Below are 18,743 nucleotides of genomic sequence, written 5' to 3'. Positions count from 1 at the left end.
AAATTAATATTAATTACACATTAAAAATTTTGGAACGATAGCATACTTAAACTTGTACCATGTAGAGGTCATGGCAGCTTCTATGAACTTAGGGAATTCATTGAAATGTACAATTTGACTGGGGATGCCTAAACTTTGGCACATAGTCGTTGTTTTCTGAGTATATTATTACAGGTTTTAATATTATTTTGCAAATTGTCTGACATTGATAGGAACGTATGTTATTCTTCTTGAGATGACACTACAATTTGAATACATTTTGTTTTGTATGGTAAGTTTTCAGGGAAGCTGGGCTAGCTTCCTCGCTGGGGAATGTGGAGTGTGTTACAGACCTGGCAGTACAGGTTTTGGATTGAGATGTTGTATGGAATCTAGACATCATTCTTATATAGAACTAGTTGAACGATGCAATCAGTTATAACGATAGCTTTATTAGATGGCTGATACTGATTGGGAGTTTCTTTATGCATAGAAGGTCCTTGGCACTTTTCTTGTTGTGCCTTTCGTAGATATTGTAAAGATTAGGGAGAGTCTGTGATATGGTTGTGGACACAATCGAGGGAATTCTATAAATGGCACCTACAAAAGTCAGCAGTGAAAAAAAACCACACTGAACGCTATTCTATAATCCTTGCCTAAAGTTAGGCTAGAATACACATAGCGCCCGTCCCTATGACTAAAATTTAGGCACGGCCATGTACACCAACTAAAACTTGGTGTAAATGCCCAGGTCTAAATTAGGTGTGGAGCGGGTGCATTCTATAACACTGTGCGTAATTTTTAGGAACGCCCATGACCCGCCCATGCCCCTTCCATGGCCATGCCCCCTATTGAGATCCACGCCGTAGAATACACATGCACCACTTTATAGAATATACTTAGCAAATTGTGCATATATATTCTAATTAGTGCCGCTAATTGCTTGTTAGTGGTTAATTATCGGTGCTGATTGGCTTGCTAATCAATTAAGTTATGCATACAATTTGGCGGCATGGCCAAAATTGCTCACGTAACTTTAGTCGCCATATGTAGAATCCGGGAAAATGTGCAGATATGTTGCTTTGGCTTGCTCCCTTACATACCTAACTTACACTGCTCTCTGCCACCCCAAATACTTACATCTAGAGACACCACTGACCTCCCCTCCTTATTTTGACTGATGGATCATCCAGCCCTGGTCTTGGCAGGTTTCCAGGAAAACTAGTCTTGCTCATTCATGCAACCGTCCCCTCCTCACAACTAAAAGAAGCTCAAATATAAAAAGGTGATATTGGGTGGGGCATAGTTCTGAATATCTGTCAGGTGCAGAAGAAGACGGTCCCAGCTCTGCTTAAAAAATTGCTTCATGACAGCGTATTTGCAGTGATATTTAATACTATACATTGCAGAAGTGAAATAAGGTGTTTATAATAACATTTCATTATAGAAATATTTTTTTTTCTTTCTTTCAGCTCTTTTCTAACAGCAAGATGGTAAGTTCTATGTCATTTCTCACCCTCTCCTTTCCTCATTGTGTCCTTTCTGCCACTCTTCTTCCTCTCTGTTGTCTCTTTCTCCTTCTCTCTAATCTGTGCCTTTGTTTCTTTCATTCCACTTTGCTCCTTTCCTTTTTTTCTATTCAAACATTATAAGCATATAGATTTTGTTCATCTGTTTCGTTGTTTCTTCTCCCATTCTCTTCCCTTCTGTTGCCTTCCTCCTCCCTTTTCTCCTTCTCTTTTACTCTTCTTTTTTCTCTCTCTCTCTCTCTCTCTCTTTTAAGATTTAAGAAGTGTACTTGGTATGGCAGTTTGTACATGTGTTGCAACAATAATACATAAAGCAGTAACATGAAAGAATGCAAAGTACCAAAGAGAAATAAAGACAATTCTTGGTTTCTGGAGCTCTTCGCTTTTGTGTACGATTAGATTATGTTTGGCCTGGTGGCAGGATACAACATATTTTGCTGTTACACCGGGTACCTGCTGCTTCTCCTGTTTCTTCCAGGATTATACCGAGTTTATCCCATTCATTTGTTTGTGGGAAGTCTTTTTATTTTCTCTGTTAGTTTTGGGAAATGCCCGTCTTTGATATCTTTGTATTTTGCGCAGTTCAGGAGGAAATGCATTTCTATTTCAATTTCTCTGATGTTGCATTGCAGGGAGTTTGGTTTCTTGGGGTTTCCAGTTCAGTTTTTGTCTGCAAATTTCTCTTTGTAATTTGCGGTCCCTTGTTCTCTATTTGCTGAGGGTCTGGCTGTGTTCTGTACCAGTGCCCGAAGTCAGTATGGAGCTAGTATGGAGGTTGTAGACACCATTGTCCTCTTTTTCGCTTCTATCCGCTTCCCACAATCTTTATTTAGTGTAATTACGCTACACCTTCACTACTCTGATTAATCAGAAACATCCACCCTTCACCTCCTACAATACAAACATGCACACCTATTCACAAACTCACTGCACAGACTATCAAACACAACATACAAACATATGCTTCCACAACAAAAGCAGAGACAAAATCTCATGCATATCTTTACATGCACACACACCCTAACCAAACAAAAATGACCACAACACAGTTTTTATCAAGGTTTAGCTCGCACCTTTCTAGTAATAGCTTGAGGTGATGTATATTCAAGTACACAAGGTATTTTCTTGTCTTCAGAATGCTTACAATCACAAGGGGAAATTTTAATAACTGGCATGTGCGGTTTTGTACAGTAGCGTAGCTACGGGGGGCCTTGGGGGCCTGGCCCCCCAAATTGGATCCGGGGCCCCTGGTTTGGCTGGTGGGGGTTGAAGTCTCTCTCTAGCGCTGTTCTCTGCGCATTGCCTGCCCTGCTTCCTCTCATGCATGCTCGGTTTTATGTGGGGTTGCAGCGGGGCGGGGGTTGTGGCAAGGAGGCAGGCCAAACTGTGCCCCACTTTGGGCTCCGGACCCCCAAACTGAGGTCTGGCTACACCCCTGGTTTCGTGCACCTTAATTGGTATTTACACACACAAGTGCACTATGTACTTTGGAGTGGAGGAGTAGCCTAGTGGTCAGTGCAGTGGACTTTGATCCTGGGGAACTGAGTTCGATTCCCACTGCAGCTCCTTGTGACTCAGGGCAAATCATTTAACCCTCCATTGCCCCTGGTACAAAATAAGTACCTGAATATATATGTAAACCGCTTTGAATGTAGTTGCAAAAACCTCAGAAAGGCAGTATATCAAGTCCCATTGCCCTTCCCCTTCCCTTTCTATAAGGGGGCGTGCAAAGTTCTATAGCAAGGGGGTGCACATGTGGGTGGATGACAGATGGGTCTTCTACCTACATGCACACCTTATTGAATAATTTGTACGCACTGCATGGTGCACTTAGGCACCCCAGCGTACAACAGCCATAGACTCAGCGTGGGTGGCTGCATCGATGCCAACTATTCTATAACAGAATCTTGGTGCCCAGATGACATGACAGAATTGACGCTCAGCACACAGCATCGAGGTGCCTAGTGACAGAATTGCCCCCTAGGTTTGTATCTGAGGCAATGGAGATTTACATGACTTACCCAAGATCACGAGGAGCAGCAGTGGGATTTGAACTAGGCTTCCATGGCTGTTAGCCAGTGCTCTAACCACTAGGATACTCTTCCCAGTGATGTAGCCACAGGTAGGCCCCGGTGGGCACAGGCCCACTCACTTTGAGCTCAGGCCCACCTAGCAGTGGCACAGCAGGTTTGTTGCTGGCAGGGATCCCCAAGCCCTGCGAGCTGAAGATTCTCAGGGGTTCTTTTACTAAACATTAGCTCGAGTTATCTGCAGCAGGTCCCATAGGAATAAAATGGGAACTGCTGCAGATAACTCGAGCTAACCTTTAGTAAAAGACCCCCTCAGTGATCTGGTGTCTCTTAACTTCCTCCCTCAACCCCCCCCCCCCCCCAGAACCTTTTAAATCCTTCAGTGCTGGGCTTGGGGCTCAAACCTGCCCAAAATTGGGTGTCTGGCTACGCCTCTAACTCCTCCACATTAATACACCTATATACTCTAGGGTTGTACATTTGTTTGAAACAAGATGGGATATGTCGATGATAATTCCCATGTTTCTTCATGTCATTTCTAAGCCAGAACAATAGGAAAAAATCCAACATTTTGGTTCTGTATCAATAGTACACAGTGTTGCTCAGTAGTAACATAGTAACATAGTAGATGACGGCAGAAAAAGACCTGCACGGTCAATCCAGTCTGCCCAAGAAATGTGCCACTTTTTGTGTATACCTTGATTTGTACCTGTCTTTTTTAGGGCACAGACCATACAAGTCTGCCCAGCACTATCCCCGCCTCCCACCATCGGCTCTGGCACAGACCATATAAGTCTGCCCAGTACTATCCCCGCCTCCCAACCACCAGCCCCGCCTCCCACTACCAGCTCTGTTATCCAATCTCGGCTAAGCTCCTGAGGATCCATTTCTGGTAGGAGTTACCATTATCCTTAACAGGCAGGATATGCCTACTGAGAATGGTTCTGTTCCCGCGTTGTCTTTATGTTCTACAAACATGCTTTGTAAAGATCTGGGTGCTCTTTATAAGCTGTTTAGTCATTTTTGCTGGGCAGGCAAGAAACCAAAGATGCAGTTCAGTGTCATGCTAGCTTGCTCAGTAGTGTGCCCTATTAGTCAATAATGTCCACTATTGATCATGATCAATAGATGCCCAAACACAATACTGACAGAGACAGGTAGTGCCATATAGAATACCCAATTTATTTGGGCATTAGCTTTTAGGTCCAGAGTCGACTTTATCCAGTGCATCTGACATAGTGAACTCTAGTCCTCTAAAGCTCATGCCTCAATAAATTGGTTACTCTATAACAGTGATTTTCAACTTTTTTTCATCTCATGGCACACTTACAAGGTGCAAACATTGTCAAGGCACATCACTGGAGTATAACCCATACCTGCCCATCCCAGCTAAGATCCATTCCATCTCCACCCGTATCTGTAACCTTCAGAAGTAGTTATTTCATTTAAATATGCTACTGGAATACATTAGAGCACCAATATATCTGTTACTGGGAAACCGGAAGAAGATGGACTGTTATAGATTCCTACACAGACACCACGTCCCAGCAGAATCATTTACCTTAGCTGCAGGTGCAGAACACGACTCTCACCTGATACAAAATACGAAACCGCAAAAAACATTCAGACAAAAACTGAAAGCAGAGATACTGGACTCTGCATGTCATGCAACCAGTGGCTTAGCTATAGGGGGTCTTGGGGGCCCAGGCCCCCATTTCTGTCTCAGGTCCCCCCAACAATAGTGGCCAACCAGGCGTTTTTTTTTGCTTCCTCAGGCTCCCTGCTGCCTGTCTCTGCATGAGGCAGCTGAGCTCTCCCTCCCTTCCTTTGGGTCCGGCCGGCTACATCTCTCCTCCCTGTTTCCAGCAGTGAGCCGCGGCACGGGCAACGCTGAAGGCAGCTGCTTCTGGCTGCCCCTATCCGTTCACTGCTTCATCCTGCCTTTTCAACTTCCTGTGAGTGGGACACAATAGCGAGATGGACTGGGGCAGCTGGAAGCAACAGTCTTTAGCACTGCCCATGCAGTTCACTTCTCAAGGAGGTTTGCTTGAGAACAGGAGCATGACATTAAAAAGCTGAAGCCACCGGTTAATCTCTCTTTCTGCTCCCCCATGCTGCTGTCATATCGATTGCCCGTACCCTCAAAACAAAGTAAACAAACCTATGAGCTACTTCATCCAGGTTCTCATTCTTGTTGGCACCATTTTTGTTTGATCCCACTTGTATTTTCAAACATGCCAGTTTGTGCAACATACAGATGTATAATAATGGAATAACTTTTACTAAGTAGAGTAGTAATTTGCTATAATCAGTGTGTCATTTGGAGGGGCTGGTTATACGGACACTCTAGCATGCGTTGTATTCGTGCAGAGATTTATTTTCTCCTGGTAAAGGGCCACTAAAACAGACATCATGTTATGAGAATCAGGTGCTTAACATTCAGAGTTTCTATCTATCTATTTATGTGTTTTACTTATTTATGACATTTATATCCCACGTTAAACATGAATTAGGTTGAAACCTGGGAGCATTTAATTGGTTTGTGGGAACTTGCTCCTTTTGTTTTATGGAATGCAGTGGTATATTATAAAAATGCACTTAATATTGTTTATTACTATTTATAAGAGAGACTAGTAAAAAACGGCCCGTTTCTGACACAAATGAAACGGGCGCTAGCAAGGTTTTCCTCGGAGTGTGTATGTTTGAGAGAGTGTATGTGAGAGTGACTGTGTGTGAGAGAGAGAGTAAATATGCAAGTGTGTGTGTGAGAGAGAAAGAGAGAAAGAGAGAGAGAGTGAGACTGGGTGCGAGTGTGTCTGTGAGAGAGAGAGTGTGTCTGTGAGAATGAGAGTGTGTGCAAGTGTGTATGTGAGACAGTGTGAGAGAGAGAGAGTGTGTTTCACACAGATACAGTGTGTGCGAGAGAGAGAGTGTATGTGAGACACAGACTCTCTGTGAGACTGAGTGTATGAGACCAAGAGTGTGTGAGTGACTGTGTGACACATAGAGAGTGAATGTGATACAGTGTGAGACATAGAGTGTGTGAGAGACAGTGTGTGAGAGTGAGAGAGAGAAAGACATTGAGTGTGAGAGAGAGTGTGTGAGAGAGTGTGTGTGTGACAGAGATACCTCCCCCCCCTCTCTGGTGTCAGGCCCCCCTCCCTCCCTCTCTCTGGTGTCAGGCCCCCCTCTCTCTCTGGTGTCTGAGCGTTACTGTGCAGGACGCTGATCTCTGGCTGTGCTTCAAGGAACTGACCAATCCTATTTAATAGAATGCACCTCCAACATTCTGAAGCCGAGAAACCTCGTGTGTTTGGTCACTTCTGCTTGTGACTAACCCGGAATACGTGATGTCAATTCAGGAGATGGATACAGAGAGCAGGAATGCCTCAGCCATGCAGTCAGCTTCAGAATGTTGGAGGTGCGTTTTATTATATAGGATAATGAATAATGAGGACAGAGCTTCATTCAATTTCCTATCTCACCTCCTGCCCTATGTCTGTTTGGCACTGATCTTTCACATTCAGCTTTCTTCAATTTCTCTGCATCCTTTTCAAATTTGTCTCCCCTTTTCCCTTCCTTCATGTGCAGCCTGTCTCCCCTTTTCTCTTCCCTTTATGTGCAGCCTGTCTCACCTCTTTTCTTCCATATCCACTATCCATCTTCCCTTTGTGTCCCTGTCCCCAGTTCAGCATCTCACTACCCTGCCCAACATCTCCATTCTGTATCCCTGACCCCCCTTGTTCAGCATCATCCCTCTGTGTCCCTATCCCCCCATGTCTAATATCACCCTTTTCCCTGACCATAGGCTCCCCCAAGTCTAGTATTTCCCTTCTGTGTCCCACCCCCCACCATGTCCAATTTATTCTTTCTCTCTACCTTCCCTGCCCAATATGACCCAGAATCTTTCCTATTCTTCACACATGGTCCACAGTTTCTCTGTCTCTTCTCTCCACCCTTCATCCTGTGTCCAGAATCTCTCCTTTATCTTGTCTCCATCCCACCACAGGACAGTATGTCTCGCTCCCATTCCCTCTGTCCCTCTCCAATACCCAGTGCAGCATGTGTCCCTACCACTGAGTCCAGCATGCCTCTCCCTCTTCCGTCCCTCTCCAAAGTCCCACATCTCTCCCCACTATGGCATCTCATCTCTCCCCCTCTCTGGGTCCTCCTGGGTAGTTTGGCATCGCCCCCTTTCTGTCCAGTCATCCCCTGGTAGTTCATCACAATCCCTCTGGGTAGCTTGGCAACTCCCCTCCCCAGCCTTCCCCCCCCCCCCCCCATAGTTCATTTTTCCTCTCTTCCCGCAGGTCCAGATTTTCTTTTGTCCCCTTCCCCTGCCAGTCTAGCATCTCTCTTGCCCCCCCCCCCCCCCCCCACAATCCAGCAGCTTTCCCTCCCCCTACCTAGCCCCATGTTACTTCAAACCCGTTTCCTTACTCCCTCCTCCCAGAGTGCAAGTCAGCAGCTCTCCTGATGCCCCCCCCCCCCCCATCGTGGGTTCAAACACGTCTCCTGCTTCTTGCCATGCCTGCAGCGCTTCAAACCTTTCTTCTTGCTGTAGCAATGATCAACACATACTGTCTGCATCTGGCTGGCCCTGGAACCTTTCCTCTACACATCCCGGCCACTGAGTAAACAGGAAATTGCATCATCAGGGGGATGGGATATGCAGAGGAAAGGTTCCAGGGCCAGCTGAGGGGGGGGGGGGGGGGGAGTGCCAGGTGAGCTGCTGACTGGCCCTCGAGGAGGAGGGTGGGAGAAATGTAGCATGATGGAAGGAAATCAAAACGATGCAGCTGCAAATGACAAAAAAAAAAAGCAGGCAGTGTCACAGGGATTCCCGAACTCCTGTGTAACACCTGGGGAGCAGCCACAGCACACTGGTTGAAAAACACTGCTGTATAAGGTGCCTCTGACAATTTTGTTCCACCAGACTAACATGGCTTTTCCTTGATTCAGAACTATTTAAATGGCCAGGAGAGGCTCTTGGCTGTTTAAATCACCTGTCCAAAACGTTTTACGTTTGCTTGTGATGTATGTGATGCCACTTGCGTATGTGCTTACCTTTCCTCTAGAAACACTGTAGTTGCTTTCCCTTTGCTTTTATCTTATTTTTATTGATAACAGCCTTGCTCTGTTTGTCAATTAAAGGTCAATCAAGTTATAAATAAATGAGCATTTTCAATTCACTTAACTGGACAGTGCCGCTGAAAATGCCCCGTTAGCACCCAAGCTGAAAATGGCTCTGCTTCGCTTTGAATGTAAACCAGCAAATTGATTGTTATAGCGCTTCAAACACTGATATGAATACCAGCAAAACACTCCTAACCATCTACTGTCTCACCCTACTCTTACACGCAAACACAACCCATGACCCAGATAACAACAAACCCATAACTCACAAATCATACATTACCTACATACACAAAATGTCCACCCTAAAGAACATATATAACAACCCAACCACAATACACCAACTCTGTGCACAACCTACCAATAACTCACCAGACCAAAGACACAATAGCCAACCTAAAGGAAAAAACTCCACATACGAAAACCACCAACAAAAAGAGATAAACAACAACAACAACAAATTCAACCAACGAGGAAACAGACAACTAATAAAAATAAACACATCGAATCCCCCCACAGAACCATACCGCTCAATCCAACTAGGATACATCAATGCAAGATCAGCAGTAAGCAATTCAGTAGATATATTAGACTGGATTACCACAGATAATCTAGACCTCCTATTCATCACGGAAACCTGGTTCCACAGCCCTACAGACCCCGCCATCTTAGAGACATGCCCACCAGAATACAAAATCACCCACTGGACAAGAAATGGAAAAAGAGGTGGCGGAATAGCCATTATTTACAAATCCGAGTTCACCATCACAACCACTGGTGAATCCACCTCACCACAACTTGAAATTGCCTCGACAAGAATTAATCACCCAAACCTACTAGGACACCTCAACGCAATCCTATTCTACAGGCCACCAGGAAAGTGGCAAGACGCCCAAACACAACTTATGGACTTCATTCATCTCAAACACATGTGTCTCTGCCTCAAACATCCTCATAATAGGAGATATCAACCTACACCTTGAAGACGACACCTCAACAGGCACACGAGAATGCAAAGAATTTTTAAAACTCTGGGATCTACACGCACCTAACACTCAACCAACACACATAAAAGGACACACACTAGACATCATTACACACAAATTTGACCCAGACTCAACAATCCTACTTACTGATACAAGATGGGCACCCACACTATGGTCAGACCACCATAAAGCACGTCTCCCTTCACTGGCGAACAACACACAGAAATGCAATCAACAAACATGAGCGAACAACATACACCATGAGAGGAAAAATAGACCCCACAACATTCTGGCAACAGAGCTATCAAAACGAATGGTCAACAAATGCAGACACCATCCAATTCCTCCAGGAATGGGACGATATATGTAAAACAACATTAGACAAAATCGCCCCAGTCCAAACCAGAACATCACATAGGAAAAAATCAAATCCATGGTTCACCGAAGAGCTGAAAAAACTTAAAACACAAGTCAGGAAACTAGAACGCTCATGGAACAAAAAGAAAGATGAACAAACACTAAATGCTTGGAAACTACTTCGGAGGAAATACAAATACACCATAAAACAGACTAAAAGACATTACAAAACAATGATTGGACCAAACTACAAAGACACACACAAACTCTTCTACCTTGTGAATAAATTGCTAGACACCACACCAGTTACAAACAATAGCAAAGACACACCAAGTGTTGACAACCTTGCGAAATACTTCAAAGAGAAAATTATACAACTACGACTTAAAATACCCGCCAGCCCTATTGAGTACGCCACACTCCTAGATTGTCTAGACCCAGAAGACAGAATATACCCAGCAGACTGAACCTGGACCGAATTCGAATTACTATCAGAAGACCTCATCTCTGAAACACTCAAAAGATTCGCTAAATCCTACTGCAAACTAGATATATGACCAAACAACCTCATGAAATCAGCTCCTCAACAAATCATAACAGACCTAACGAACCATGTAAACTCCATGCTACAAAACGGACTTTTCCCAAAAGAAAAAGGAAAAATTCTACTCACCCCAATACCTAAAGACACAAAGAAAAATGCAAGCGAAATAACTAATTATAGACCAGTAGCATCCATACCACTAATAACCAAAATAACTGAAGGGATGGTAACAAAACAACTTACAAACTATCTAAACAAACACTCAATACTGCATGATGCCCAATCAGGATTCTGATTGAATCACAGCACAGAAACAGTATTAATTACCCTAATGACTAAATTTAAACAAATGATTGCAACCGGCAACAATATACTCCTACAATTTGACATGTCAAGTGCCTTTGATATGGTCGACCACGAAATCCTATTACACATACTTGAATATTTCGGCATTGGAGGCAATTTCCTAAACTGGTTCAAGGGGTTCCTAACCTTGCGCTCATACCAGGTCACATCAAATTCAACTACGTCTGCAGCATGGACACCAGAATGTGGAGTACCGCAAGGATCACCCCTCTCACCAACTATTTTCAACCTAATGATGATACCCTTGGCAAAACTTCTATCAAACCATAACCTTAACCCATATATATACGCCGACGATGTAACAATATATATCCCTTTCAAACAAGACATTAAAGAAATCTTCAATGAAATCAACCAAAGCTTACACATCATGAACACCTGGGCAGATGCATTTCGATTGAAACTGAATGCAGAAAAAACTCAATGCCTGATACTTACCTCCCAATATAACACGAAAGAATTTACCACTATAAACACACCAAAACTAAATCTTCCAATTTCAGAAACTTTAAAAATCCTTGGAGTCACTATTGACCGCCACCTAACACTTGAAACTCACGCAAACAACACAACCAAAAAGATGTTCTACTGCATGTGGAAATTGAAAAGAATAAGACCATTCTTCCCAAGATCCGTCTTCCGCAGCCTAGTGCAATAACTCGTACTCAGCCATCTGGACTACTGCAACTCACTATAAGCAGGTTGTAAAGAGCAAATACTGAGGAAACTTCAAACAGCCCAGAACACAGCAGCCAGACTCATCTTCGGGAAACCAAAATACGAAAGTGCGAAACCCCTACGAGAGAAGTTACACTGGCTCCCACTCAAGGAACGCTTCACTTTTAAAGTATGCACACTAGTCCACTTAGAGGGGCATAATTGAACGAAAACGCTATCTCCATGGGCGTTTATCTCCGAGAACGGGTCAGTGAAGGGGCGGACCGAACCGTATTTTCGAAAAAAATAGACGCCCATGTTTTATTCAACAATGTGTGAGCTGGGCGTTTTTGTTTTTCAGCGATAATAGAAAATGAAAGCGCCCAGCTCAAAAACGAATAAATCCAAGACATTTATTCGTGGGAGGGGCCAGGATTCGTAGTGCACTGGTCCCCCTCACATGCCAGGACATCAACCGGGCACCCTAGGGGGCACTTTTACAAAAACAAAAAAAAAGGTCAAAGAGCTCCCAGGTGCATAGCACCCTTCCCTTGTGTGTTGAGCCCCCCAAATCCCCCTCAAAACCCACTGCCCACAAGTCTACACCATTACTATAGCCCTAAGGGGTGAAGGGGGGCACCTACATGTGGGTACAGTGGGTTTGGGGGGGTTGGACGACTAATAAGCATTAAGCAGCACAATTGTAACAGGTAGGGGGGGATGGGCCTGGGTCCACCTGCCTGAAGTCCACTGCACCCCCTAACAACTCCTCCAGTGACCTGCATACTGCTGCCAGGGAGCTGGGTATGACATTTGAGGGTGAAAATAAAAATGTGTGAAACATAATTTTTTTGTGGTGGGAGGGGGTTAGGTACCACTGGGGGAGTCAGGGGAGGTCATCCCCGATTCCCTCCAGTGGTCATCTGGTCATTTAGGGCACTTTTTGGGGCCTTATTCGTGAAAAAACAGGGTCCAGGAAAAGTGTCCTAAATTCTAGCTAAAAACGCATACTTTCTTCCCATTATCGCTGAAATGCGCCCATCTTTGTTCGGCAGATAACCACGCCCCAGTTCCGCCTTCGCCACACCTCTGACACGCCCCCATAAACTTTGTCCGCATCCGCGACGGAGTGCAGTTGAAAACGCCCAAAAATCGGCTTTCGATTATACCGCTTTATTCGTTTTTGTGAGATAAACGTCCATCTCCCGATTTAGGTCGGAACTTGGGCGTTTTTCTCGTTTGATTATAAGCTGGTTAATCATTCACGGTGAAGCCCCAGCCTACATGTCTGACTTAATAGACCTACCACCCAGAAACGCTAAAAGATCATCCCGAACTTTCCTCAACCTCCACTTCCCTAATTGCAAAGGCATAAAATACAAAATGCTGCACGCATCAACCTTTTCTTATATGAGCACGCAATTCTGGAATAAACTACCACGAAACCTGAAAACGAACTACGAACTAACCGACTTCCACAAACTATTAAAGACTCATCTCTTTGAAAAAATGTATCGAAAAGATCAAAACACATGAAGTCCACACACACTGTTAACAATGCATCAATACATTCTCTTCTGTACTATTATCCCCCGTAACTTTAACACATTTAAACCTTAATTTTACAGGTAAAAAATATTAAGCCCGAACGTTCTCTTGCTAATGTTCTGTTGCCCTATCAGTATCCGTTGTTCTTCTATTGTTCAGTCATTCTTCATTGTTTTATTCCCCTTAACGATACCTGGACTTTGTTTTAACTTAACTCCTCACAATGTAACCATAATTGTGTTGTAACAAATTGTACTTCCATCATTACAATGTACTGTAAGCCACACTGAGCCCGCAAATAGGTGGGAAAATGTGGGATACAAATGCAATAAAATAAATAAATAAATTCCAGGGGCGGAGTTGGCACTTAAGCCAGTTAAGTGCCGATATTCAGCACTTAACAAGCTAAGATAAACAGGTTCTCCAAGCAAGTAGCTGAAAAAATAAGGGCAAAAGAGGCTGCATTCAAGAAATACAGAAGAATGCAACAAGAGGATCACGGAAAAGATTACTGGATTAAACTCAAAAGAGTAGAGGGAAATATGGCTAGCAAAAGCACAGGTGAAAAAAAATGGCTAAGGATGTAAACAGAGGTGACATGACCTTTTCTAGATATATTGGGGAAAGGAGAAAGGCTAAAAATGGAATTGTAAGACTGAAAGAGGCTGAGAATAGAGGATAAAGCAAATGTGCTAAACAAATACATGTACTTCTTTTTGGTGTTCACAGAGGAAAATCCTGGAAAAGGATCGCAGTTGGCTGCCATGAGTATATCTAGGAATGGAGTGGATATTCCACCCTTCACGGAAGAAAGCGTTTATAAACAACTTGAAAATCTGAAAGTGGACAAAGCTATGGGGCCGGATGGGATACATCCCAGGATACTGACGGAGCTCGGAGAAATCATGACAGAACCTCTTAAGGATTTATTTAATAGATCTTTAGAGATGGGAGAGGTTCCACGGGATTGGAGATGAGCGGATGTGGTTCCTCTTCATAAAAGCAGGGACAGGGGAGAAGTGGGAAACTACAGGCTGGTAAGTCTCATGTTAGTGTTAGGAAAAATAATGGAGTCTCTGCTGAAGGAAAATATAGTTAACTTTCTAGAATCCAACAGGTTGCAAGACCTGAGGCAACATAGCTTTTAACAAAGGAAAATCCTGCCAAACGAATCTGATTGATTTCTGTGGCTGGTTGACCAAAGAACTGGATAAAGGACATACATTAGATGTAATCTGCTTGGATTTCAGCAAAGCCTTTGATAGTGTTCCTCACAGAAAACTCATGAATAAGCTTAGAAGGCTGAACTTAGGACCCAGAGTGGTGAACTGGATTGGAAACTGGTTGAACAACAGACAACAAAGGGCTGCTGTAAATGGAATTTGCTCGAGGAGGAAAGAAATGTGAGTGGAGGAGGAAAGAAATGCGAGTAGTGGCATGCCTCATGGATTGGTACTGGGGCCAATTCTGTTTAATATATTTGTGAGAGAAGTTGCTGAAGGGTTAGAAGGAAAAGTTAGGCTTTTTGAGGATGACATGAAGATCGCCATCAGAGTGGACACCCTGGAGGGAGTAGAAACCATGAGAACAGATCTCCAAAACATAGAAAAATGGACTAAGGTTTGGCAGTTAAAATTTAATCCTACTATATTGCCACTAGTATTTAACTATAAAATTTTATCCTTAGTTTATTGCTGTAAAATTTAGTGCATAAGATTCTTCTTGAATGAAAATTTTTGGTTCTGAGGTGGATAATGTTACTTATGAATATGTGTATATTTGCATTGAACCAATAAAGATGATTTAAAAAAATATTTAGTGCTCAGTGTGAGTAAAATGCATGTCACCAAAGGTATAATCACCTATTTTAGCACTGTACTGCATTCCATCATCGCACCAGTTACCCTACCTCCTACCAATGCTAATAATAATTGCCAAGTCAGTTGTCAACTCTGATCGAGTCCCTACTAACAGTTCACATTATGCATTAATTTGCTTGAGTCTACATCTAACACCATCTTCTGGAGCCAAAATATTAAAAAGTCACTTAGCTTTGTAGGCAGCTGGGGCTAGTGTTTTCTTGAAAATTGCAATGGAGATCATAATATTCAGTGAATCTGTATATCAAAAACAAAATCCTCTCTCCTCTTCTGTTCCCCTGAGCACTAAATATTTCTAAAGAAATAAACTAATAAAAAATAAAAATTGATAGTTAAATACTGGTGGCAATATAATAGGATTCCAGAGTATAACACCAGGATCAAGGTGAAGAACCCAGATACAATATATTTTTAGTTAAAATTTAATGCCAAGAAATGCAGAGTGATACACTTGGGGTGCAGAAATCCAAAAGAGATGTATGAGATAGGAGGTGAGAAACTGATAAGCACCTTAGGAGAGGGATATTGGAGTGATGGTGTCTGAGGATCTCAAGGTGATGAAAAAATGTGACAAGGTGGTGGCCATGGCCAGACAATGCAAGGCTGCACAGAGAGAGGTTTAACCAGACGAAGAAAGGTGGTGTTGATGCCCCTGTACAAATTGTTGGTTAGGCCCCACTTGGGAGTATTGTGTTCAGTTTTGGAGTCCGTATCTCGCAAAGAACATAAAAAAACTTGAAACGGTTCAGAGAAAAGTGACGAAAATGGTATGGGGTTTGCACCATATGAGGTACGAGAAGAAACTTGATAACCTGAAGATGTATACCCTGGAGGAAAGGAGAGATGGGATGATACAGACTTTCAAATATTTGAAAGGTATTAATATACAAACAAAACTTTTTCCAGATACGGGAAGGCAGTAGAAAGAGAAGACATGAATTGAGGTTGTGGGACGGGGAACTCAAGATTAACATCAGGAAGTACTTTTTCACGAAGAGGGTGGTAGATACCTGTAATGCTCTCCCGCGGGAGGTGGTAGAGATGAAAACGGTAATGGAATTCAACAATGCATGGAATAAAACACAAAGGGATCCTGTATGGAAAGAGCATGAAACCAGACTTAGAGGTGCTTAGATGGCAACTCCAGGGATAGGGGAAGGGGAAGGGAAATGGGACTTGATATACCGCCTTTCTGTGGTATTTTGCAACTACATTCAAAGTGGTTTACATATATACAGGTACTTATTTTGTACCTGGGGCAATGGAGGGTTAAGTGACTTGCCCACAGTCACAAGGAGCTGCAGTGGGAATCAAACCCAGTTCCCCAGGATCAAAGTCCGCTGCACTAACCACTGGGAAGCAAAGCCAGTGCCTGGTAGACTTCTGTGCTCCATGCCCTGATCATGGCTGAACAGATTTGGATGGGCTGGAGTGGGGCTTCAATGACAGCTTCAAAAGTTGGAGGACAAGACCAGTGACAAACAGACTTCTACGGTCTGTGCCCTGAAAATGGCAAGGACAAATCAAGGTCAAGTATGCATATGTAGTATCACATCATATCTTATGCTATGAGTTATCTTGTTGGGCAGACTGGATGGCCTATACAGGTCTTTATCTGCTATCATCTACTATATTAAAATATATATATATATATATATATATATATAACAGCCCTCTGATTTTCAAAGCAATTTTAGCGGGCAGGAGAGGCTCCTGTCCACTTAAATCGCTCTGGGCCACCTGACCTCTGATATTCAGCGGCACTAAACCGGGCAGTGTCGCTGAATGTTGCTTCTGACCAGCCCCAGAAAAAGTGGGCAGGTCAGGGGCGGTACTGTGAACGACGGGAAGAAGGAGCCCAGGGTTATGTGGGTGATGGCAATATTCAGTGCCGGCATCCACTTAGCTAAGCGGGCTAATTTAGGACAGCTCAAAGGCTATCCTAAATTAGCAGCTTAGTTATGGGAGTCCCAGCACTGATTATTGGTCGGGACCAGCATAGCTAATTTGGTCCAGGAACCCCCCCCCCTCTTCCAGATCCCCTTCCTAGCCTCTCAAACAGTCCTCCTTCCTCCTACCCCCCCTCCCAGCCCATGAGAAAGAAAGTCCCTCCCCTCCCCTCCCCCTGGAACAAGCCCTCCCACCCCCAACACCCTCAAGATGTAGATAGGCCCCTCCCCCTCACCTGATGTCCCTGGTGGTCCATGGGGGTCGTTGGGGGCAGGAGCAAGAGGTTGCACTGTTGTTTAAAAGTTGTTTAAAGGATAATTAATTTTAATAGTGTGTTGTGTGAACATTCTGAATTTTTTAAAATAGCCACTGGTTCTGTTGAAGCTTTTGGGGGGAAGAAAAGGCAATTCAACGTTAGTATAGTTGAGTATATCACATACCAAAAAAAAAATCCCAAAGTGAGAGTGAAAGGAGCTATAACAGAAAAGAGAAATGTAATTTGCAGTAATGAAATACCAGATAGGATACAGATCAGTGAAAGAGAATAATTTCCAAGATGGCTCCCAAGGGTCAATTAGATTTAGGCTTTGCTGGTATCAGACACTACCAAGTAGCAGTCTCTGTGTACCATCCATATAAGTGGATTAGTGGAATATGCAAATAGCTTGCAGTGCAAACCTTTTGTTCAGTGTAGCAAACTATTTATATGTTCAACTAATCCACTTATGCACTGAAAAGTAGGCTAAGAACTACAGGCCCAAGAATTAAGCTTCTTAACATTAGCCTTTGAAGTCTTGGAAACAAGTCTAAGATGAAAAAATGTCAGAACCTGAGGTTGCATAACCCACAAGAAGATATAGTTGCTCATTTCAAAACACATAGACTTACAAAGTTACATGGAGGGGCATTTTCGATATGACGTCTAAATCCAGCTTTGGGCATTTTGTGGAAAACGTCCAAAAATGCAGTAGTGAACATAGCCACTTTTTGAACCCGAAAAACATCTATATTTTTTTTCAAAAATGGCCGTTTACTAGACGTTGCGCTCAGTGCGTCTTTCTTTTTGTGACCATTTTTGAAAAAAACCCCAAAAACCCGTCCAAGTGAAAAATGCACACAGTCAAACCATTGGATGTAGGAGGAGCCAGAATTCTTAGTAGACTGGCACCACAGACATCCCAGCAGACCAGTGGGGCACCCTAGGAGGCACTGCAATGGACTTCACATAAGAGGTCCCAGGTACACATCTCAACGTTACCCCCTTACATTGTATAGGAAGTCTTCCAAAACCCACCAAAAACCTACTGTACCCAACTGTACACTACTACAATAGCTCGTATGCCTGCGGGTGTCACCTATATGTGGTTACAGTAGATTTTTGGTGGATTGTGGAGAGCTCACACTTTCCTCAACAATTGTACTTTTTAGAGTGGGATTATGGGCCTGGGTCCCCTTCTCTATAGTGCACTGCACTGACCACTGGTGGATTACTCCAGGGACCTGCTTGCTGCTCTCATAGGAATGACCATAACATCTGAAGCTGTCGTAAAGCCTGGTATGTACTGTCTCTTTTATATCTTTGGGTGGTAGGAGGGAGTCAGTGATCACTAGGGGAGTAATGGGGGGAGGGTCATGCCTGAATCCCTCCAGTGGTCATTTGGGGCACCATTTTGTGACTTAGTTGTTATTAAAATAGGTATACCTAAAAGTCTAGGTTTTAGGCCTATGTACTTTGAAAATGAGCCTCAAAACAAAATGATCCCGATACTGTACAAATCTTT

General features: G+C 43.4%; 1 protein-coding gene across 2 annotated transcripts in view; it reads left to right on the top strand.

Annotated features, from left to right (window-relative positions):
- CARNS1 (carnosine synthase 1) overlaps positions 1–18,743 on the top strand; it is a 119,996-nt gene that overhangs the window by 16,426 nt on the left and 84,827 nt on the right. For both annotated transcript variants that reach the window (XM_030185665.1, XM_030185657.1), the window contains exon 2: positions 1,452–1,472. In XM_030185665.1, coding sequence (XP_030041525.1) covers positions 1,470–1,472 — 3 coding nt within the window. In that variant the 5' untranslated portion in view covers positions 1,452–1,469. The remainder of the gene's footprint in view (positions 1–1,451; positions 1,473–18,743) is intronic.

The sequence above is a fragment of the Microcaecilia unicolor genome, chromosome 1 (assembly GCF_901765095.1).
Source record: "Microcaecilia unicolor chromosome 1, aMicUni1.1, whole genome shotgun sequence".
Classification (NCBI taxonomy): Eukaryota; Metazoa; Chordata; class Amphibia; order Gymnophiona; family Siphonopidae; genus Microcaecilia; species Microcaecilia unicolor.
The sequence above is the reverse complement of the archived record's forward strand: the minus strand, read 5'-3'. Positions and strand labels throughout refer to the sequence as shown.